The sequence below is a fragment of the Ctenocephalides felis genome, unplaced genomic scaffold (assembly GCF_003426905.1).
Source record: "Ctenocephalides felis isolate EL2017-DRISC unplaced genomic scaffold, ASM342690v1 CF-g0.4_SCAFFOLD_01886, whole genome shotgun sequence".
Taxonomy (NCBI): domain Eukaryota; kingdom Metazoa; phylum Arthropoda; class Insecta; order Siphonaptera; family Pulicidae; genus Ctenocephalides; species Ctenocephalides felis.
Window position 1 is genome coordinate 7,629,648 of NW_020538040.1, and position 25,953 is coordinate 7,655,600.

Sequence of the window (25,953 nt, forward strand, 5' to 3'; positions counted from 1 at the left end):
TGTTAGGCTGGAAATCAGACCAGACATTGTCGTTGATGTGGTAGTTTGAAGCTGCTACAACTGTCACATCGCTCCTACAAGTTTCTAAGTCGTCTGTTTCATCCTCTTGGTCAATATTGTCTTTGATTTGGGATGCTTTGAGCTGTGCTTCTTTTTCACTACTGCACAAATCGACTTCGTTATGCTCCACCAACTCCAGTTCATTTTGACTGGCTTCACTTTCAAACACTGCAATTTCTTTTTCATCATCAATACTTGTGATGGGCAAGTTTGTCTTTTCAGTTTTATTTTTGATATGCAAACTTTTTAATATACTTTTGAATGCGCCATACTTTTGGCTCGTGTTGGTTTCATCAGTTTCGGTTGTCAATTTCAAAATACCCTTCAAACTGGTTACGTTGTACAGGTTAGGTACACCAATTGCACTAGGAAATACATGCACAGGTTCTTTATTATTTTTTAAAATACCTTTCAAAACTGGTTTGCTATCATTCAACATGTCATCTCCTTGGGACATCCGTGAGACATCATCCAACTTCCTAAAAACCATACTTTTAAATAAAGTTGGTTTATTTTTATCAGCAGCATCATTTGCTTTTTTCTGTGCATCCATAAATTTATACTCTTGTTCCAAATCGACGTAATCACCTTTTCTGGATATAAAAGAGCTTTTTTTAACAGAGCAAGCACTGCTGTTTTTGGAGGATATAGTAAATGAACCAGTTTTGACATCAACTTTATTTGCCAAGTTCAATTGACTCTTGTCCTTGGTCTTGCTATCAGTGATTGGAACACTTTTATTGCTCGTTGGTTTCTGCACTTTTAATGGTTTCTGCACAGTTAATGGTTCAGTTTTGGCTGTGGAAACCACAAAGTTAGTGTTCAAATTTTTCAAAACCTTAGTCTTCGTATCACCAAAACCCGAATTTCCTTTTTGAAGTATATCCGAGAACGTTTCAAGCATTTTATCATCATTCAGGTGATCCCCATCCACCACCTGCACCACTTTTTTATTACCACTGTCCTTTATCACCAACTCAGACTTTCTGCAAGGTATGTCCATTATATGTTTATTGGAACAAATATAGTTCTGTCGTTCTTTGGATATAATAGTCTCCTTAATCTGTGCAATGGTTTCTGGAGAATCGATGAAACTGCCAGGTGCTTTGGTTTTTACCAAATTATTCTTCTTCTTCATAATGACGTTGTATTCTTCGTCATTTCCTTTGAAGACAAAATTGCCATCGCTTCCGAAAACAAAGGACGTGATTATGGTGCGTCCGATGCAACTCAGGCGAAGGTACACGGTTAGAGAACCGCTGGAACTGCCGTCCAGATTAACCAACCGAAAACTGAAATTAGAACCAGATATAAATGTCTGGTTTTAATAAAGATCTAGTTTTACGTACCAGTCCTTGTGCGATTCTGATACTGGATACTTGTATCCGTTCTCCTTCAGTTGTCTCGAGATGCATTTGAATTGCTGGGCGATGGAGATGTTGCAGAAACCTATAGGGATTTTATCCTCTTTTGGCACCTTCACTTCTTTGTATACCGAAACTATTATCTGCCAAAAGAAAAACAAGCTTATGGTAACTTCACGTAAAGTAAATAGAGTAGACGTAAAAAATCTAGAATGAAAATTTTGGCATATCTTTACGTTTCAAAGTATTCTGAGTATTTTGGTATACTTTGAAAATATAAATGATGTGTATGTGTGGATACATTTTTTGTCACGATTTCGAGAGCACACATGAATGATTCAAAGTCATTCAATTCTCATTGGTGGGGAGATGTGCTAATTAGCTTTTAGCAAAGGCAGGTCTAGCTGTTTCGGATATACGAAGCAAAATTTTAATTTAGTTTTTGAGAGAACGGAGCATCCTATTTAAACAACTCAAAAAATATTTTACTTGTGTTGACGATATAAAGAATTTATTGCATTTTTAGGAAATCATGACCAGCAGTTTTGAAGATGCAGATTTTTCTTTTTACAAAAATTGACATTTGTTGGTCAAATATGATCTTTACAAATCATTTGCAATAATGTTATAGACTGTCCTCTGAATCTTAACCAACTATCCTTTAATGTTCCTAGGCTATCTACGCGTTCATAATAATTTTTTTATTATCCTACTCCGACTAAATATAATTCTCTCCTAAATTCGCCTATTCTACTTATGTCCTCAACCTCATTAATAATTTTTTTAACTCTGTTTTATTCAGCAATCAGAAATACATAAAGATTCTTATAAGCTAAATTGACAATAATTAAGAGCGATTTAATTAATAATGAAATAAATATTCATTTGAGAATTTTACAGGAATCCTATAAGAATCTGTACAACAATCTTAGGGACCGATTCTGCCGCATAACAGATAAATGTTATGGCAAGGCTATGTTATAAAGAACTTACCATACATGCAAATTGGTTGATCGGTGCACCCTAAAACGCGTCAAATTCGTTCTAACTATTGACAAAAGCCATGCGGTTGCTGTGCAATCAGGTGCATTTCTCAGGTTGTCAGACAGAAAACCTAACTAAGAAACCGCACAAATGTCAAAAATACGATCTTAGATAACAGGGTCTTTCTCACCCAGCTTCATAACATACGAGTGACGTTACAGTTTACGTGTAAAACGCATGAATGCACAGCAAATGCATGATATTTTGACAAGATTTAATATGATTCAGTAGTCTAATGTATGGAAGTTGAAGCGTAACATGGCCTTGCCATAACATTTTGCTTTGTGCGGCAGAATCGGTCCCTTTTATGGGTATCGGTTAAAGAAAAAAGTCAAAATACAGTAAAAACTCGTTTAAGACAATTTTTCAGGCATAGATAGAATTTATAAGAGCAGAAACCGAAGCAATTCGTATTAAGAACGATTTTCTTATCGTAATTGTACTGTATATATATATATATATATATATATATATAATATAATTATAATTATATATATATATATTCGAATAAGTTTTTTTTTAATTTCAAATTAATTGTTGATTATTTAATTTTATTGTTACGTTACGTTCATCAAATGTTTTGTATGATTTTTAGCTAAATTCTGAAACGTATCTAGTGTCTAAATGAATAAATAAATAATTGCCTATATTTATTTTTATTTTCGCAAAGAAAATTTTATATTTGTTGTTTAATTTTATCGTTTCCCGACGTTTCAAGTAATTCTAAATCGCCTGAGATCGAAATTGAAAAGAGTATGTGTGAGTGACAAAAGGAAATTCGTTATTACTTTGTTAGTTTCTCAAAAACTGCTGTAGGAATTCAAAAATTTAAAAACCAATTGATGAAACTCGATAGGAATTGAAAAATACATTAAATACATTAAATATATAGGAATATGATAGGATAGGAATTGAAAAATACATTAAATTTTCCCTCCTATCACAAATCCCAACTTTATAACATTTTCACAATCAAATCATTTTTCACTGAATTTTTCTACGCTCTATTCTCTGAAACATTTCCAAAACAATTGTCAGATATTGGCGACGGAAAAGTTAAGGATAAAACTGGACGCATCAAATTATCTGATTGTACAACAGTTTTAGATAGAAATCATTTAAATTTATGAATAGATAGATAGTCCGCACTCCAACCAAAGCCTCTTATGGAAATAGCATGGGTAAATTTCCATTTGTTTTTTTAGATTTGTCTAACTTAATGAGTTATTTTTTATTTTTATGTTATAATTTATTTTTGTTAATCAAGACTCTAATGTCTTATTTAAACTTAATGAGTGAATAAAGATGAAGAGAATGAACATTGTATATGCTTATTTTAATGATAGATGAAAAATTTACAACAAAATTTGATATATTTTATATAATAAGTATTTACTTTGTAAGAAGATTAAAAAAACTGTGGTTGGAGTGCGGACTATCTTAAAGTTAATATTGAGAGCTAAAACTTTCACAGAATTGATTTTTATCAATTTGTAGCCATTTGAGCTTCTGGGAGCAAGAAAATTCGAAAATTTATATTTTATGCCTTACCTGAAAATCCGTCATCGCCCACACCTCAATCTCTGCGGACATCGGGAATAGACAAGATTTGCCTCCCTAATAACAGAAGAAAATAATGTAATATTCGAATAATATTAATAATATTATACTTTTACTACCTTGAGGAATGTAAAGGGATAATCGGGATGGGGCTCGGCGTCGAATTCATCCTGGTTGAGCGTGACGACCGCATTGTTCAGAAACTCGAAGCAGACGCAGGTCTTGTCCTGGGCGTGCGCCTCGTACGGAAGAATCGTCAAATCGACCTGGAAACCAGAGAAACAAAAATGATGTAATAAAAAATTGAAACTGGTGGTGCATGGCATCGTGCCTTAAGGCAAATTGCTGGAAATTCCCGTACCGTAATTATACATTCGAGGAAATACTCAATAATTGTTCAATTGAATGAAAATACTCAATAATTGTTCATTGTCAACTCAATAATTTCAAATAGATTATTTATTATAAATACATACTGTAAATTTATAAGTGCTTATCAAATTGGGCGACGAGCGTATTCTACAAACAACTTATGTGTATGTCCACAAGAAATTTGTTATTTTTTTTTAAATTTTGATTTTGAATTTTGTTCCAAATTTTGAACATTTTTTAAAAGTTCAACATTTTTTTCTATTTTTTTGATAATTTGAAAATTTTTGAAAATATTCAATTCTTTCTTAATTTCGTAATATTCTTAAATTTTTGTAAGAAATCGGTTTTTTATTTTGAATTTTTAAAAAAAAAATTCAAAATTTAGATTTTTGTTGAAAATGATGAAAATTTTCGTAAATTTTCGAAATACGACAGTAATAGAATTTTTTGCACACCGTCTACACAAGCAAAATATTTTTTGAATTAATGTAATCGGATGATCCGCAACGAAAAGAACTTGCTGAAAGTTGCAAGTTGCAAAAACTTCCCGATAGGTGTAATTATTGACCCAATGAACCAAAATTGAGCTTTAGATATTTATTACCCAGACACGTGCTTATATGTCCTAAAATTGGAGCTTATTGTTCCAAAATTAATTTATATAATTCAACTTACGAAAATCGCAGGACTGTTTAGTTACCTTTATCGTCATGTTAATTTTCATAAAAAAGTCGAAATATTTTTTGTTAAAAAAATTCATGAAATATTAAGCATCTGCCGCTATAATAAAATAGAGTCACGATTACGTAAATCATGTAGTTCTATATATTATATATTGATTTAAATGAATGGTAACATTTTTTTGTTCATTTACTTTTTTGCTAATTCTAAAGCTAAAGCAATTTCTACTTGACTTGATTGACTTATCACATCACAAAGCGACTTTAGATATAAATTTTGACTAATTTTTTTTTTCAAACTTTGATCAACTTTTAAAATTAAATTACATGCCGTTGGTCCATAATATTTTAGTATGTTCTAGAAGACCATGATATATCGTCCAAAAAAGTTTCATAAAAATCAACATTTTTTTAATTATAAGAAAACGGCTCAGTCGATCTTTACTAAAAACTAATCTGTATCATTCCAAACCAATATCTTTCAGTTTTTGATTTTTTAAAATCGATTCAATATTGTGAGCTAAAACGTGAACAGAAAGTTTTACACTTTTTTGCAAATTAAAAAGAAAAAGCTCGGCCAAAAAAACGCTAATAACTTTTACAAACTTTGAAGAATTTTTAAAATTAAACGACTTGTCGTAGCGCCGTAATATTTTGATATGATCTAGAAGACCATGATATAGACCATGCAAAAAAATCATGAAAATCGTCGAAATTTTTTTTCAACAGTTAATTACAAGAAATTTGTCCAGCGAATCTTTACCAAAAACTAATCAGGTCGATTCCCAACTAATATTTTTCAAACGGTTTTTGAATTTTAAAAATCGATTCAGAATTGCGGGCTAAAACGTGGACAATAATGTTCTCACCTTTCTGCGATTTACAAAGAAACGGCTCGGCCGATAGTCGCGTAAAACTGACAAAAGCTAGTCCTCATCGAGATACATGGAATGGGTTTTAAATTTTTGAAATCGGTACAGCCAGTGGCGTCGGAACCGCGTGGGCTGTGTGGGCTTGAGCCCACGCATGAATTTTGATGGAGGGGCTCAGCCCACCCATCAATTTCAAAAAATTATATGGGCTAATATCTCTAAAAAAAAAAACGAGATCACTGGCTGTGTATCTAAAAAAAAAAACGAGCCCACCCATCAAAAATTTGGTTCCGACGCCACTGGGTACAGCCGTTATAGAGAAAACATCGACGAAAGGTCAAAAATCTGTTCACACACACATACACACATTTATACAGACACACACATACGTTTTTCATAATCGGTCTCATTCGATTCAGATTGGCTTAAAACGTCGAGAAAACAAAATTAGCCAATCGGATTTTTTGATGGAAACAAACTTCTTAGGGAAGTTAAAAATATAATAAATAGATTTCAATTCTTATTGATTAAGTTGATTGTGTACATGTATCGGTAAGTACATGCAATTTGCCTTAAGACAAAATGCCACTTACAACTATCTTAAATTTTAAGCTAATTAATACTATAATGTGTCCATCATATCCCCTTACCTTGTCAATAACAAAATCAAGAAGAAACAGCTTGTCCTCAATATTAAGCATGTCTTCTTCTCTGTCCTCCTCCTTAACGTTCACTTCATTTCAAAATTAATCAATTTCAATGATCCAGTGTTTCTCAACATGCATATCTGCGTAAAGGTCACACAGATAAGCATCCTTCTATCCCCCCGGATCAGCATTTAGACTTAGGATTTGTTTGTTCCATCAATTCGTTCTAATTCTCCTTCAGGAGCGGAGTTTGTGCTCCGCTTTGCTCCAAACACATCGGTACAATTTTGAAATCTTTGACGTCTGCCAAGGAAAGAAATTGGAATTGGATTTTTTTGGAATTTTGAGTAGATTTGGTTTTGTTTCGATGATGATTTTTGACAGGTGATTTGGACATTTTGAATTTTGTTGACGTTAAAAGCGAGGCTTTTTACCGTGTCGGAGAGGTTTTATGAGAGGCGGCGGGAAGTTGTCGCTGTACCACTTCATTGCTTGGGATTCGAAAGGTTGACCAACCCTGGAAGAAAATAACAAAATTATTATACTTATAATATTAATGTGTTTTATTATAAATATTTTTATAATATTACACTGCAGTGCGAAATGGAAATGGGAAAAACTCTCACACTACTTTTTCCCTGAAACGAGTTGGAGTTTAACACAGCTCACTGACTTGCCTTAGAGCAGTACTACCTATTATTATTATTATTATTATTATTATTATTTATATACTATCGTCAATTTTACCATATTGTGCATACCATACCATACCATCAGAAATAAAGTTCGGTAAAAACTCCCAGCTTATTCATCATTGTAGACATACGTTGTCTTTGTGATTTTTTTTAAATTTATTATCTGAACCTTTTCATCCCATAGACGGAATAAAAATGAACCAAAAGGCCAAGGAAAAAAGATCCACTATTTAATTTTTAAAAAGGTTTTACGAAATAATAGCTATATTATTTATTCAATGCAATGTACTTTAATTATTAGATTAAACAACAAAATTACCTAGTGGTGCATGGCATCATGCCTTAAGGCAAATTGCTGGAACTTCCGGTACCAAATTAAAATTTTGGAAATCTGAATCATCTTCGATATTAAAAAAAATTGATATATATTTTTTTCTTTTCTCAAAAACAACCGTTTCTTCAACACAAGCAGAAAGTTTGTTAAATCATTCTCTCAAAACTTGCCATTTTTTTACATCTTTTGCATTTTTGGCATTTCCGAAACGGCTAGACTTGCTTTTGCCAAAAACTAATCACCACTTATCCTCATCATTACGAATTGAATTTTTATTGGATAATTCAAATCGAATGCTCCGTTCTCTCAAAACCTCGAGTTCTATTTTCGGCACTCTTTGCCTCCGTATTTTCAAAACGGCTAGACCTGCCATTGCTTAAAACTAATCAGCACATCTCCCTATCAATATGATTCGAATGTTTTATGAAACATTCAAGTCGCTTAATCCGTGCGCCCTAAAACGTGGACAAAAATTGTATCCATACTTACATACAAAAACACACATACACACATCAATTTTTTCTGAGGTATGCCAAAATGTTCAGAAACCTTTAAAATGTGAAAAATTATCAATTTTGAGTTTTGGACAATTACAATAACTTACCCTACGAAAAGTTAAAAATTATTATGTAAATATATATATTATTAAACTAAATAAACAACTAGAGGTGCATGGCATCGTGCCTTAATGCAATTTGTACGAAAAATTAAAATTTTTTATAATAGGTTTAAACTTATTTGAAAACTTTGAAAAAATTACATTTCCGAGAATTTAGAAATTTTTGAGAAAAGAGACTTTTTCGAAAATTAGATTTTTTTGATATTTTGAAATTTTTGTCAATCAGTTCTTCATTTCCTTAATACAAATAAAATTTCCAAATTTTAAAAAATCATGGTTTTCAAAACATGCATTTTTTTTAATATTCAAATTTTTCTAATGCTTTCAAATTTTTCAAATGTTTTCAAAATATTCGTAAATGTTAAAAAAATTCTAATTTCTCAAAAACAATCTAGTTTTTGTATACGCGAATATTTTCTTCACGTTTCAATTCCTTTATTTTACTAGTTTTATTTAAAATAATGAGGTTTATCTTTTCTATATTATCTTATATACAAAATTCTTCTGTACGGGTGTATGATTTGATACTTCTCTTAAACGATTATTCGGATTTCGATAATTCTTTTTAGAGTTTGTCAAAGAAAATTTTTAAGATATAATGAACTATAAAACTATTGTAACATTGTAAAAATAAATAGCAAAAATTATAAAAAAAACGCTTTTCAATGTTTGACATTGTAAACATTTGAATTGCCATCTGCTAGAAATGATAATTCACTTGAAATTTGAATTTAACTGAAATTATGAGCCTAAATAATATTTAGAATATAAAATACAAGAAAAATGTAATGTCTACATTATTATTGCCGAAAAACAGCTGAGATGTGCCAGAAATTAAAATAATACAAGATACAGTCAACAGTATATGTTTTTGGCAGATGAAATTATATAGTTCAGGTTAATAAATAATGCAATGAGTCTAAAAATTGCATATACATTATTTGTTTAAACTTATGCATGTCGTATTTACTTTACTAAATTATTTACCAGTGAAAGTTTTTATGTTTAAAAATTCATTTGTTTGGCATTGGATTTGGAATATTTAGCAAATTGATCTTATATTGAAGAGTGCTTATATGAACTACATTTTCACTAAAGATAATTCACTTAAGATTTGAACATAAACAATAATGTGTATTGAACTATTAGTAAGAAAAACGTACTTTAGAATTTATAATTGCCAAAAAGCAACTAATATATCGTACGAGATTATGAAAATTAACGACTAAATTATTGAAGCAATATGTTGTGCGGTAAAATCAAGTGTGATATTGTTCCTTTACCGAAGATACTATATTATTTTTTTTCTGAATTTCTTATACTGCTTATGCTAATACCATAAATGAATCACAAAGGCAGGACATCAAATGGGTTATTAGGATATTAAAACTGTTGGAACTTTTGATTTGTAGACGTGGGTACAGGACAATGTCTGTCGGGTCATCTAGTATATTTATATAAATCTCATCTGGAATTAAACCCAGAGGTAAATTTACGTGCTACAGTGAGTGTCAAAACAACTAAAATTGAAGTAAGTACAATCAAAGAGGCCGTGTTTAGAATCTATTTAGGCATTGTTTGACATTAAAAACGAATGAAGACTGTCATTTGCCAAACATTTCTATTCACTTATAGGCTAAGACAATATTAAAATATAATATATTCATGATTATAAATAAGAAAAATGTGATGTCTACATTATTATTGTCGAAAAACAGCTGAGATGTGCCAAAAATTAAGATGCAGTATATATTTGGCAGATGAACAGTCTGCGCATGCGTCTGACGTTTGTTGACTGTCAGTGATTCAATTTCACAAATTATTACTTTTTAACTAATGCGGTCGTGTTTTGCCTTATACTTCTTACTTGTTCATCCTCCTAAGTCGTTCATCGACCGGCAACCCAATGGGCAGTTCGTCCAGACACTGAGTCCACCTCAGTTCCTTCCTCTTCTCCTCTTCGATTTCGTGCGCCTTTCGGGCCTCTTTGGCGGCGTCCTTCTTCTCTTCGCCGCACACGACACGGTATTTTTCCAATTCCCGGAGACCGATCTTGTGCCTCTCGTACTTTATGCACTCCAGTTCCATGTCGTAGGGCCTCGGAAAGATGTTGTGTCTCCCTGGAAAGAGGAAATAGATAAAGGATATATATATATATATATATATATATATATATATATATATATATATATATATATATACATTAGGGTGGTCGTTAAAATGGTCATTTTCGAATTTCCTTGCTCCCAGGGACTCAAATGATTCCAAATAGATAAAAAACAATTCTCTGAAAGTTTTAGCTTTTATTATTAACGTTTAGATAGAGCGCAATTCAATCAAAGTTTTGTATGGAAATAGCATGGAAAAATTTTCAAAAAATTTAAAAATGTTTTTAAGATGTAATTTAGCGAACAAATGAATGAATAAAACTCATTCATTTGTCGCTAAGTTATACCTAAAACATTTTTTTTAAATTTTCAAAATTTTTTCCATTCTCTTTACATACAAACTTTGATTGAATTGCGCTCTATCTAAACGTTAATATTAAGAGCTAAAACTTTCAGAGAATTGTTTTTTATCAATTTGGAACCATTTGAGCTCCTGGGAGCAAGGACATTCAAAAATGACCATTTTAAAGACCACCCAACATATATATATATATATATATATATACTTATATATATATATATATATATATATATATATATATATACAGGGCCGATCCTGGGGTCCTCAGCGGCCGCATGCAAGATTTATTCTAGCGCCCCCCCCCCAATAATTTTAACTGGTTTTAATCATTCTGGATTTAGTACACAAAAAATTAGATATAATCTAAAAGCGTATAATATACATTGATTTTAATTTTATTTAGAAAATCGAAGCAATTTGCGGGTTGACCATAATCAAATATTTTACATTTTCAAGTATTTCTAACATATGTGTAATATTAATATTTGGGTTTTGAAACATTTCACTTATTTCATTTTTAAACATAACACTCGTTTTTCATGTTGGATTTTTAAATTTTATTTTAATTTTTTTTTTCATTATTTACAATATCCAAAATTGCATCGTAAACTTCTTCTTATTGATATTTACTTTCCCATCTAATTCAGAACACTAGATTGTTGTTTTAAAGTTAAATTTTTAACGTATTTTCAAAGATGCAAAGAAATTACATATTTTCTGAACTATATTGAAAACAAAACACAATTATATTTGTATCTGCATTATTTCAGCTTAGTTAATAATTAAATTTAGTATGGACACCACTAGATATAAAAAAGCTCACGAGTTTTGTTTCTAAGTATATTTTGCTTCCATTTTTCATATTTGCTCCATTTCCATAAACCTAACCACGTATGTCTTCAACGTTCAAAGTTCATCAGATGCGAAACATTTTCAATGAAAACAAAAGTTACTATTCAGTTTCTCGGTATCTTCAGTATCTATTTTTTTTTAACAAGTTCCGTTCAAACTAAATCAGCTCGCAATTTTTCGTCAATAATGCCCAATAATTTAAAGTTTTGTAGGTTTGCGCTTACGGGATTGAACACTAGATAATTACTTCTTCGATTCCACATTAACTTCAAACGAAGAAAAGTTGAATAAGTACATTAAACAATAAGCAGAACAATAATTTACTAATTTGATAGGTATGGGTGTTTCTACTGATATCACATTGCAAACTGAATATGTTTTTGTCTCCATAGTTAAGTTAGATTGTTTATTATAATCTATTAAATATTATAAATTTTATATTAAAAAAAATATGAATAATATATTATAAATTTCATTTCCGAATCTCCATTCTGGCGCCCCCTAAGGCGTGCGCCCGCATTTTTTGCATGCAAGACAGAACCGGCCCTCTATATAAATATATATATATATATATATATATATATTTATATATATATATATATATATATATATATATATCTTCTTATATATAAAAATAGAGCTCTCGATCAAATGATTCGGTAAAACTCGAAAACGGCTAAACCGATTTGGCCACTCTTTAGTCTTGAAAAGTTCGTGCTAATCAGTAGGTTGTCGGAATGGTGAGATGTTATTTCAAATCCGCGCAGAAACTTTACATTTTTAATTTGCCAATTTTTGTAGAAGCGTAATTTAAATAAAACAATAGACGGCGGCTAATACGTGAAATGTCAACGCTTTTGACAGATGACGTTCAATTACGTTTAATAGGATGTTTTACGTGAATATTATTTAATTATGATTGAATTGTGATAATTAGTTTTGTTTGTCGTTATATTTATATACAAAAACGTTATTAAACGAGCCGCAAGCGTTACTAGAGACTCAAAATATCAACTTTATTGAAATGTTAATATGAAAATGCATTGTTTGGCATATTTTTCTCATTCACGGTGCTCTGAAAGATCTCATTTGTATAATTATATACTCATTGGTATTAATAAAATATTTTCTAGGTTATATTATTTTGTATTTGTTATTTAAATTCTAATTTGTTATCTAAATTTGGTATCGATCAAATGGACATTTTGTCGAATAACATTTTCCCAGTTATAATTTCCCAGAATTTATCGAAGAATATATAGTAATATATGCAGGTCCGGGGTTAAAAAGGTCCACCGATGTGTCAAAAACCAATGAAGTTTAGCATTGTTTAACGACAATATTTTAAAGTAGAGGGAAAAAGATGTTTAACCAGCTATAACCTTGATTCTCATGACTTTCCTATCGGGGAATAAACGGTAATCATTGAAAATACATAATAAAAGTATTTTCTTCCGTCGGAGATTTTTTAGCATTAGTTAAAAATGTAATTATTTTGTAAAATACCTTTAAAATTAGAGACATCAAACCTGTTTACCACCAGGCCGTTCCAAGTTACTCCGCCTATAGGGTAAAAAGGTCTAGATAAAAATTTTTTGAAAGATGGGAAAAAAGCACAGTTCTACAATGATGAAGTAGCTGACAGTTTTACTGAACGTAGTCAGATAATTGTTCGTTTGAAATGTATTATTTGTTTTGATATAATTGGTTTGATTTTTAAAATATAATTAATATTCGCCTCAAGTCAAATTGGACCTTTGTGCCTCGCCTTGCTCTACATATATACTTTTTATTAAATTTACTCTAATTCATCAAATGTTACTTGAAATTTTTCAAAAAGCAGGTCACAGAAGAAATACTTAATTCATTTTCTATCTCTCCTCGCAGAAATTTGGAAATTTTATATAAGGTCAGTAGTATTATTTACAATTATACACAAAATCCAGAATCCAAAAAGAATCTGAAAAACTTGAAACGTAATCTATAAGTCGAAAGACCAAATAAGACTTGTTTCTACTCGTTTTCTAAAGATTGTTCTATGTTTTCTATTGAAAGTGTATAAAACTTCCAGTTTGATTGTATTGACAAAATATAGACAAACTAATGGGGTTTATCATTTTTATAATACCTCATTGTATATAGCATTCAAGCAACACATCCTTAAACACTTAAAGTATTCATATTTTTTATTCTCTAGAAATTATGTAGAATATACCTTACTTAGCAAAACAACGTTTGCCGGGTCAGCTAGTATATATATATATACTATAATATAAACATTTTACGTTTTTTTGGAAGGATAATTTTAAATATATCCATAAATCACCAAGTAAAAAATTCTAATAACAGGATTAATGGACGGCCTCTTAACAACTTCAATACAACCTAATACTATGTTTACCAGTACAAAAAGCTTCTTTCAATATCGGACTCCATAGAAATCTGGTTTATAAAATTAGCAATTAATTTTATTCCTAGAACTTTACTTTACACCATTAGTTCATTAATTACTAACTCGGTCTAATATCCTCCGGTCCCAATTCCAAAAACAGCTTTCTATGTAAATTGAAAGTGTCCCAGGCGCAGTCGACTGGTCTGGGAGCCCAATACTCCTTATTTCGTTCAGAGTGTCTGATGACGATGGCTGGTGGTATCGTTTCCGGCATCGGAGGTCTATAATGATAATAAAAAAGTATTTTTAATACATATTAATAAAAGTTCGATTTTTGATTATCATTCGACCTACATGTAGTTCTTGTCGACGTAGGCCAATTGCTTAGCGACGTTCGCCTGAGTGTTTCTGGCCAGATGACCAGGAGTGATGACATCGCTGGATGAGTAGTGGCCGGGGATGTTCTTGAGACGTTGCAAACTGGAAAATATTCAATTTTGCTTGAATAAGTTATAAAAAAGCATAACATTGGGAGAAAAGTTGAATAAATGATCTTCTAGTCTAGTCCATTGCATTATCAATAATTTTTTTATATACATTTATTATATAATAAAATTTATTTTTTGTATATTACAAATTTTGTAATTTTCTGAAGAATAATGTCAATTCAATGTTTTTTAAATCAAAAAATGGATTCTTAAGATTTTTTGCAAATCACGTTTTTTCAGATTTTTCTTCCAATTTTACTGTAAGAATAATGTCAATTCATTGTTTTTAAACCAAAAAATTTCTCGCAAATCGCGTTTTTTTAGATTTTCCTTCGAAATTTACATTGACTGGCTTACGCCTTTTTTTCAGAAAATTTCATTATTTACAAAATCTTTAAAACTTTATTGTTTAAAATTGTTGAAACAAAATAAGAACAATAAGAATAAAATAAGTACAAAATCTTTAGTCAAACTTAACTTTTTAATTTAAAATAATAACTTTTTTAAACAAATTATAGTCATAATACTTTCGCAAAAATTAATTTTTTTGAATATTTTGGTAATGGTGGTATGCCACAGACATTTTAACACTAAAAAACAGCGAGCGTATAAATAAACCTTCGCAAAATTTTTTTTTTGCTGATTTTTAACTTCCCGAAGGAGAAGTTTATGTTTTCATCAAAAAATCCGATTCTCTAATTTTATGTTTTCTCGACGTTTCAAGCCATTCTGAATCCAATAAGACCAAATTTGGAAAAGGTATGTGTGTGAGTGTGAGTATGTGTGTGTGTGTATGTGAACAGTTTTTTTGCCGTAAATCGCCGTTTTCTCAAAAACGGCTGAACCGATTTCAAAAATTTAGAAGCCATTCGATGTATCTCGATGAGGACTATTGTTTGTCAGTTTTGTGCGACGATCGGCCAAGCAGTTTTTTTATAAATCGCAGAAAAGTGAACAATTTTTCGTCTACGTTTTAGCCCGCAATTCTGAATCGATTTTGAAAATTCAAAAACCGTTCGAAAAATATTGGTTGGTAATGATACTGATTAGTTTCGGGTAAAAATCCAACGGGCCGTTTCTTTGAAATTAACTGTTGAAATTTTTTCTTGCTGATTTTTATGTACCGTTTCTGGAAATAAATATCATGATCTTATAAAACATACTAAAATGTTACGGCCCTACGACAAATAGTTTAATGTTAAATATTTATCAAAGTTTGAGAAAATCAATGCACGTAGTGTCTGTGCAATATAATTAATATAATTACAGTTATTTTAAATGTGTTTGAGAAAATTCTTTTCAAAACCAAAATGTATAGATTTTATTGAAAGCGAAAACTTTATTTCCGAAATAAACAGTTGAAAATTTTATCTAAGTATCTAAATTTCAATTTCGATTGATTAAGTCAATTCTTACACATCTCTATTATATCTTAGCAATTCAGTGTTAGTTTATAATTACCCTTCTTCTGGTGTACACATCGCTGTATATTTTAATAATAGTAAAAAAGAAATATATAAACTGCAATATAAATATTTTCAATATAAAAATATGTCACATGTGTCAAAATATCAATTGTCCATAAACAGTATACAATATTATTTAATAATTGGAAGAAACCTTTAGTCCTGATCATATTCTAGTGAATTGGGTGAAAGCAAATAAGGAATGCTACCACATTATTATCTTTTCAGAGTAGATATATGAAAAGGAAACTACTCTGAAAAAGCTGATAAGATGCCATATGTGTAGTATGACTCTCTACGGATTAGGAACATGGATTGTAAAGTTAACAAAAAAAAATTTTGTTAACACTATCAATAAATAAACTGTCCGTTATAAAGTATATATCTGTATATAAATAATACACAGCTACACAAACTATTGTTGTGCTCGATTTCTTGTTTAGAATATCAATTCATTCTTCATTATTTATAACGACGACCAAACACAATCCAACCGTATAAAGTTGATATCATCGAGAGCGAATGACCAATCATTTTCACTCGACTCGAGCCTAACGCTCTTCCATTGCATTTTCACAGATTTACTCCCTAGTCGCGCCTAAACAAGTTTTACTTCAAAAACTTCGTTGAGTCCCATATAGAAAAAAATGTTTTCTGCACATATTACAAACGAAAAAGTAGAAGAACTGAATGGAATAGAATGAATAAGTATGTAGATTATGAAATAATTTAGCGAGAAATAAAAAATATACGTGATTGAAAGCACTGAAATAGGAAATGAAGACTTTGAAGCAGAAGTTTCAGAAGTAGTAAAAAGTGGCGTATGGCATCGTGCCTTAAGGCAAATTGCTGGAACTTCCCGTACCGTAACGAAATGTTCGAGTTTTGAAAAAAAAAATGATATGATTTTTTTTTCCCCAAAAGCAATTGTTTTGTCAACACAAGCAGTATTTTCGGATGCTTATTTCTCTCAAAAACTGCCATTTTTTGTACATTTTTTTCGGTATTTCCGAAACGACAGGGCCTGCTTTTGCCAAAAAGTAATCACCTCTTCTCCCAATTATTACTAATTGAATGTTTTTTAGATCATACAAACCGGATGCTCCGTTCTCTCAAAAACTCAAATTTTATTTCTGCACTCTTTGCTCCGTATCTCCGTAACGGCTGGACCTGCTTTGACAAATACTAATCAGAACATCTCCCTATCAATAGGAATCGAACCGTGTACCCAAAAACGTGTCGAAAAAATGAGGACACACAAAACACACACACATCCATTTTTGCCGAGGTATGCCAAAATGTTCAGAAACCTTTGAAACTTGAAGATATGCAACAGTTTTCATTTTCGATTTTTAGCCCATTGCTATCTATAACTTACCCTATGGGAAGTTAAAAGTACAAAAATTATTTGTGTGTATTAATAAATGTCCGCACAGATTTATTCATAAAGATTTTATTACAAAAATATATATTTACATTTAGTATTTAGAACTAAATAATCTAATTATGTATACGTTTTTGACTTGCTGGCTTTAAGTATAAATTTAAACTACATAAGTACTAAATATTACATTATTCATAATAATATCAGTTATTAATTCACTCAAGGCACAATTTAATATATGCCAGGTACTTATTGTTAAATGTAATAGTTTAATTTTCTGGTAATTTTCATGATCATTTATTTATTTTCACAATATTTTATATTTTCCATTTTGCATACTGCTAAAACTACAATACTAAAAATATTACCTTCGTATATAATATAATATTGCATATTGCACTGTGAATCGAAGTAATTTAGGATTTAAAAATGATAGTTTCTTCCTTCTAAACGTATACCTTAATATAACAGTCTAAAATTGCTTTAAATTAAATATATAATTCAAATAATTTAATACCAAATTTTTGAAGTAATTGATCTGTGCATTTATGAATCATTTTCGAGGACACGTTTTTTTTCGGAAAGGGTTTCATAACACATAGATGAAACTTTAGTAATTTTTGGAAATAATTCTTATCTATTTTTATATAAAATGCAAGGCTACCAGTTTGCAAGTAAGATTAAGGTTTAACCGTTTGAATTTGCATTCTTTGTCCAGATTAGACAAAAACCATTAATTGTCTCAAATTCAAAATTTTTGTCCCGGATTGTCCTGAGCCCTTTGTTCAAGCTTTTATCGGAAAAAACTCCAGCTTTGATTTCATACATCAACTCAAACTGTGATGAACTTTCAGAAACAATAACTTTAGAAGTTATCTCGGATTCAGGAATTTTATCCAGAGTTGTCTTGAATTTTTAAAAACGTTTTATGTTTTATTTTAAACATATTCCAACGCTTGAAAATTTTGAACCTAAAAAACTGCATAACAAATTCTGGTACTATCGATACAACTATCGACACAACATACTATTTTAATTACGAAGAGAATTGTGCAAAATTATATTCAATGATAATAAATAAAACTAGTACATGGTAATTCTGATTAAACAGAAACAATTACTGAATGGCAGCCGTTATAACCTTTCAATTAGTAAAATGCATATCTTCCTCGGGCAAATTTTTTCAGTTTGCAATTAGTGATATAAAATCTTCAACCTATATATTATAATTAAAATAAAACTTACATTTGTAGTTAATATCATCAAAATCACCTATATATAGTCTATTATAGCCTTTATCACTGGTTTTAATTAAAACTAATTTAAATTAAAACTATTTCTTAAACATAACCTCAAATGTAACCAAATACACTTTAGAATAATTTTTACAAAAAAAATCATTCCAGGTGTAGTTTAAATATAGTTTTAAGTAATTGTGCACTAAATCAATAGTAGATTGAGTTTTATATAAATCTTTTGCACATTTTTAATAAAATTTAACATTATTTTACCAAACTGACATTTTGCTTAAAACTCATCTGACAGCTGATTCGGTGGCGCCATCTATCCGGATATCGACGAAACATTTTTGGTACGCGCTAAATTTAAAAAAAGCTAAAAACAAAAAGTTTTTGATTGAAAACAACGACAATCTAATTTGTGAATTAAAAAAGTATTTCCTGAATATCCTAAAACGCATTGTCTCCTCAAATCTAACTGAAGACACTTTAGAATAATTTTTACAAAAAAAATCATTCCAAGTCTTGTTTGAACGTAGATTTTAAGTAATTGTGCACTAAATCAATACCAGATTGAGTTTTATATCGATCTAATCCTCATTTTTGATAAAGTTTAACATTTTTTCAAACTGACATTCTACTCATCTGACAGCTACTTCGCTGGCGCCTTCTATCCGGATATCGACGAAACATTTTTGGTACGCGCTAAATTTAAAAAAAGCTAAAAACGGAAAGTTCTTGATTAAAAACAACGACAGTCTAATTTGTGAATTAAAGTACTCCCTGAATATCCTGAAACGCATTGTGACCTCCAAAACGTAAATCATGAAAAATAATAATGCTTTTGGATACCAATGCATAGTTTTTACCAATTTTTTGCTGATTTTAGTATTGTCTTCTTTCAAATTGTTATTGTCGTTATTGTCCACGATGTTGGGTAAAGGAAATTTGTACTCTGATACACCAGATAAACGTCTCGTGAAGTACATGAACGTTGTAAAGTGGATGAAGGGGTTAAAGGTCCACATGCCTTCTAAAAGTGCTTTGGACATGTCCTCAAAATCTTTGTTGTACGTTGATAACAATGGTGCAAAATATTTTGCCAAAAGCACTTCACATAAGTCTTCAGTTTCTTCTAAAGAGTCACGACAAATATTAAACCTAAAAATAGATTCAAAATTAATAACAAAAATTTATTTGTGGTTTAATTTTTTTACCTGTCTTCCAGCCCCATCATATACCCAACGCATCTCCAAACGTGTACAAAAGCCTCTCGGTCCTTCTTATCATCGCATTGTATGCCCAGAAATTTTGGTCTTATCAAAATAAAGCCCATAAAACCGAATTGGGTCAATGCCAAGTCCTTTTGGGTCACAGACCCTAAACCTTTGGCACAGGCTGATTGACCAGCCTGGAAGTGACGTTTGCGCACTTGTATAAGCGATTTCCAGGATCTGGAAATAATAATTATGTATTTAATACATTTTTATTTAACTCCCGTAGGTTTAAAATTGTATAGAGACAGTTTTGCATATTTTTATGTTTCAAAGCTTTCTGAACATTTTGGGTATGCTTAGAAAAATGGGTGTGTGTATGTGTGAATACATTTTTTGTCAACGATTTCAAAAGCATAAACAAACCGATTTGAATAATTCAAAAAACATTCAATTTGTATTAACGGCATATTAAATATGTATATATTAATTGGGATGGTTCAAATTTCTTTACTCCCAAGGGCTCAAATGCTTTCAAATTAAAAAAAATTCTCCAAAAATTTTAGCTCTTTATATTAACATTTAGATAGTCATAGCCGCAATATCATTAAGTAAATTCTTGCGCCATCTGTAATAGGAGACTTGTTATTTTGATATCAATTTATTACCGATAATTTGCATCACCAATTAAATAAATATTTTGCAGCAAAATTAATTTTAATTTCCTGATGAATAAATATTTCGTTAAACAGCCCACATGGATTTAATTAGAGATTAGCTAATTTAAAATATTTTTAAGAGTCATAATATTTGAGTTCACAAATGCTATCACAGATGGCGCAACAATTTACTTACTGACGAAACTTTTAATTGAATTGCGGACTATCTAAATGTTAATATTAAGAGCTAAAATATTTAGGTAATTTTTTTTCATTAATTTGGAAGCATTTGAGCCCTTGGGAGTAAAGAAATTCGAAAATGTCCATATTAAGGACCACCCTAATATATATCACATTTTTTTTCATTTTCAAGTTGTATATGTACTCTTTTGACAGAAAAAATACATTAAAAATTTATAAATATGAATAATATACAAAATCCAAATATTACGTTTTTATTTCAGTACATAATTTTTCACGTTAATAATTTAAGATAGGTTAAAGATTTATTACTAATTTTATCCTTTTTAATTTATTATTGATTATTTTGTGTATAAACGGTACGGGCAGTTCTAGAAATTTACCTAAAGGCACGATGCCATAAACCACTAGTTCAAATATCAAATATAAGTGTATCGATACTAAATATAAAAATGTGTAGAAAATTGTAAAATAATAAATATATTAAAATTGAATATAAAAATTCACAAAGAATTTCACAAAAACAAATAATGTTTAGTAGTGATTTTAATATTATTTTTCAATTGTGTCTTAACTAAACGACAGTGACAAAATTTAAGGATAAAAAAAAACGATTTCTTACAAAAATTGAGAATATTTCGAAATTTTGTAAAAAAAATTAAATATTTTTAAAAAATTCCAATATCTCAAAAAACTTAAAAAACATCGATTTTTTTCAAAAATTCCAGAAATTCTCAAACTTTTAAAAATCATCAACATTTTGACAAAATTTGAAAATTATCAAAAAACATAAATTAAAAACTAGTGGGGTGGGTGGCATCGTGCCTTAAGGCAAATTGCTGGAACTTCCCGTACCGTAACAAAATGTTTGAGGAATATTGAATGCTTTCAAATAGATTATTATTAATGATTACAGTAACATAGTTTAATATTTATAAGAATTATATAAACTGAATTGCTAAGTTGAAATTATTTGTTTAAAGTATATTAGAACTTTAGTCAGAATTAAAAATAAAATCTGAATTATTTTCGATATACAAAAATTAAAAAAAAAAAAAAACTTTGAAACAAATTTTTGTTTTCCAAAATCAATTATTTTGATAAAACAAGCAGAAAGTTATTTGAATCATCTAAATCGGACTCTTAGTTCTCTCAAAAACTGCCATTTTTTGCACATTTAGCTCTGTATCTCTGAAACCGCTGGACCTGCCTTTGCCAAAAACTAATCACCTCTCCTTATCAATAGGAATCGAATGTTTTTTGAACCAATCAAATCGGTTGATTCGTGCGCCCGAAAACGTGGACGAAAAATTGTATCCATACATACATACACACACACCCACACACATCCATTTTTTCTGAGGTATGCCAAAACGTTCAGAAACCTTCAAAACGTCGAGAAATGTAAAAAATTTCAATTCCGATTTTCGGCCCATTACAATAACTTATCCTGCGGGAAGTTAAAAAATAAATAAATTTCTTGTAAACATACACATAAGTTGTTTGTAGAATACGCTTGTCGTCCAATTTATAAAGCACTTATAAATTTATAATAATCTATTTGAAATTATTCAAAACAATCATTGATTATTTTCATTTCTCGAACATTTCGTTACGGTACGGGAATCTCCAGCAATTTGCCTTAAGACACTATGCCACTTAAAACTAGTTCCAGTATTCATTTATCTCACTTACCTCGAATCCTTCGTCAATTTAATATCGTACCACAAAGTGGTATGAAGTAATGTTGCGATGTACCTCTTGTAGGCGGTAAACGGTACCGACGACCTCTGAGTGAACATGAGGATCCTCAGAATCGTCGGCACGGCCAGCACTGCTATCAGGCCGCATAGCTTTCCCACGAACATGCCGTACGAATTTTTGTAATAATATTTCTGACCCCTGGATAAAAGATAATGGAATTAGTGAAATTGATGGTGAATAATAATAAACTAATAATGGCTTTATCTTATATATAAAATTCTTCTGTAGGGTTGTATGATTTGATACTTCTCCTAAACGGTTATTCGGATTTTGATAAATCTTTCTAGAGTTTGTCAAAGGAAATTTTTAAGGTTTAATGAACCATAAAACTATAGTAATATTGTAGAAATAAATGGCAAAATTTCAAAAAACCATTTATCATTGTATGACATTGCGAACATTTGAACTGTCAACTGTGCTAGAAAAGTCAATTTACTTGAAATTTAAATTTAGCTGAAATTATGAGCCTAGATAATATTACAATATAATATACAAAAAAAATGCAATGTGTACATTATTATTGCCGAAAAGCAGCTGAGTAGTGCCAGAAATTAAAATAATATTAGATACAGTCAACATTATATGTTTGGCAGATGAAATTATTTAATTCACTTTAATAAATAACGCAGCAAGTCCAAAATTGCATTTACATTATTTTTTTAAACTTATGCATGTTGCATTTTGGTATACTTTAGTAAATTATTTAACAATACAACAAAATATTTCTTCTTATTAAAAAAATGTTTCAGAATATTGTTTCATGTGTCAAAAATTGTCATTTGTTTGGCATTACGGCATTGGATATGGAATATTTAGCAAGTTGATCTTGGATTGAAGAGTGCTCGTATGAACTAGATTTTACAAATTAATTCACCAAAGATTTGAACTTAAACAATAACGTTTATTAAATTATTATTATGTACTTTAGAAATTATTGCCAAAAAGCTACTAATTTATCGTACGAATTTAATGAAATTTCAGACTAAATTAGTGAAGCAATTATGTTGTGTGGTAAAATCAAGTGTGATATTGTTCTTTTACCGCAGACACTATATTATTTTTTTCTAATTTTTTTATACTGCTTATGCCAAGACCATAATAAATGAATCACAAAAGCATGGCATAAATAGGATATTAAAAAGTATAAGGATATTAAAAAATTTGGAACTTTTGAATTGTAGACGTGGGCACAGGACAACGTCTGTCGGGTCATCTAGTATATATATAAAAATTCTTTCACACAATGTACGTTCCCGTACTCCAATTTTTACGAAATTTTATATTCGTACTCAGTATGTCTGGGAATCGGAATCGGAATAATAATGAACAATGTGACCGTTAAGACGATTGCTGATTACACATCATTTGCCCTCCACTGTAAAATAGTATAGCTGTAAAAAGTCGCCAAATTTGTTTTCGCGATAATAGTGGTTGACATTTTTACCCACAAACCTTTAAGCACAACACTACCCTACTTTTCTCAATTTGGTCTCAAACGATTCAGAATGACTTGAAGCGTCGAGATATTTTTTAATCGGAAACTATCTTCTTTTATACGTAAGGGTTAGGACGAATATTTTGGTTTTTACTGTTTCATAGTGCGGCGTTAAAAATACACATAACTCTAGATTTTCACATTTTCATTACCAACCCCTAATTTTATAGCAATTTTAGTAATTCAATCAATTTTCATACTGCGTTTAGTCATTAAATATTTTTGACATAATTTTAGTTCAAAATTTTGAACTTGAAGAAAAAAGCTTTAATCTCCCTTTGAAGTACAATGTATTTTATTAAGGGTTATCCCCACCCTAATTATTTCTAATTTTGAGTTATTTTTTTTTATTTTATTATTTTTAAGGTTGTCCACCCCTGACATTTTTTCTAAATTTTGAGACCAATTTCTTTTATCTTAATTTTCTATAATTTGAAATTGAAAAATAATGGTGGCGCAATAATCAAATCTTGTTTTTATATGGACTGGACAATATTTTGTTCAGATTTATAGAAAATTTGGAAAATTCATGCGAGAATGGTTTATTACAAATAAAAAACATGTTTCCCATCTGATTTACACGTCTAAATTTATATTTACACCAATTATACATGATTTTGTAAATGTGGGCATAATTGAAGCTTTCTGTGAGCGACCAAGATTTGTTTCTTTAGTATTATCGAACTTGGGAAATGCATAGTATTTATAAGAGTCACGAAAAAAATTAACTTCAAATAATTAATTCGCACCAAAAACAAGATTAAAGCCTTTATAAAGTTATATGTTTGATCGCAATAAATTGTTTGATACAATTTTTTCTTTTCACTTAAAAAAACCCCTAATTTATTTTAAAATGTGGAATCAATTTTCGTTCAATTTTAATTTTCATAATGCGGATTTGAAAAAAGCATACAACTCTAAATTTTCACCTTCCTTCCACAAATCTCTATTTCATAATAGTCATTTTAGTAATCGAATAATTTTTCACCACGCTTTCAGTCAGTGAGTGTTTTTTACTGAATTTTAATTCATATTTCCTGACCTTATAATAAAGTATAAATTTTACTTAAAAAAAAACATATTCATCAAAGGCTGTTTGCGCCTCCAATTTTCCCATTAGTACAAATATTTCCCGATGCGCACAAACAGTACACAGTTCATAAATGATTTGCATAAAGAGCAATTTTTGTGAAAAATAGAGAGATTGAATATTAAAATCTGAAGATACAACGGTTTTTGATAAGGAATATTAGGTACAATAGAAATGTATGGCAAAGCTATAAAGTTTTCCTCTCTCTCAATTTTTGTCAATCTCAGTCAATTCGCTCGATATGCCACATAACAATATAATTTAAAAATGAATTATCGGATTTTGATTCCTAATTCAAAAATTAATGAATTAATGCAAATCGCGGTAATAACACTGCAAAATCTTGAAACATCAAATGTGCCAATTTAAATTAAATAGAATCAATTTCAGATTAGGTTGGCACTTGCTAAGACTATTAAGGGACATTTATATGTGGCGTGCTTTGCAGTGGGTAAACTATTCATATATTTTTTGTTAGCTGTTCCTTTCACTTATGCACCACTTTTGCAATCAATTAGGTATTTTCGCACTAAACATGTTATACCAGAAATATTTTTTATGGCCAAAGGGTCACCTAGTATATATACATACATTGTTTTATCATTTATAAATTCTCATCACGTTTCGAAATTTCAATGTTGTCGTTCAATTATCTCGAGTACGTGATCGAAATAAAACTAAATTGCAGATTGTTCCGCAAATCATCTAAAATGTTAAATCCGTCTTTTACATTTGATTTATTTATAAATGACGACGAATGACAGGAATAACAAATGACCATTTTTAATTGATAGAAAAGAAAACGAATTATGGTTTTTTATTTACTTCCCGAAGGAGAAGTTTATGGTTTCATCAAAAAATCCGATTCGCTAATTTTATGTTTTCTCGACGTTTCAAGCCATTCTGAATCGAATGAGACCAAATTTGGAAAAAGTATGTGTGTGTGTGTGTGAACAGCTTTATTACCTTAAATCGACGTTTTCACGAAAATGGC

At 30.1% G+C, this 25,953-nt stretch overlaps 1 protein-coding gene across 1 annotated transcript in view; it reads right to left on the minus strand.

The window, feature by feature from the left end:
• Positions 1–17,985: 17,985 nt before the first annotated feature.
• The window catches only part of LOC113378633, a 43,053-nt gene continuing 35,085 nt past the window's right edge, over positions 17,986–25,953 (minus strand). The window contains exons 4-7 of the mRNA XM_026619188.1: positions 22,306–22,512; positions 19,754–19,990; positions 19,406–19,697; positions 17,986–18,204 (exon numbers count right to left, since the gene is read on the minus strand). Coding sequence (XP_026474973.1) covers positions 17,986–18,204; positions 19,406–19,697; positions 19,754–19,990; positions 22,306–22,512 — 955 coding nt within the window. The remainder of the gene's footprint in view (positions 18,205–19,405; positions 19,698–19,753; positions 19,991–22,305; positions 22,513–25,953) is intronic.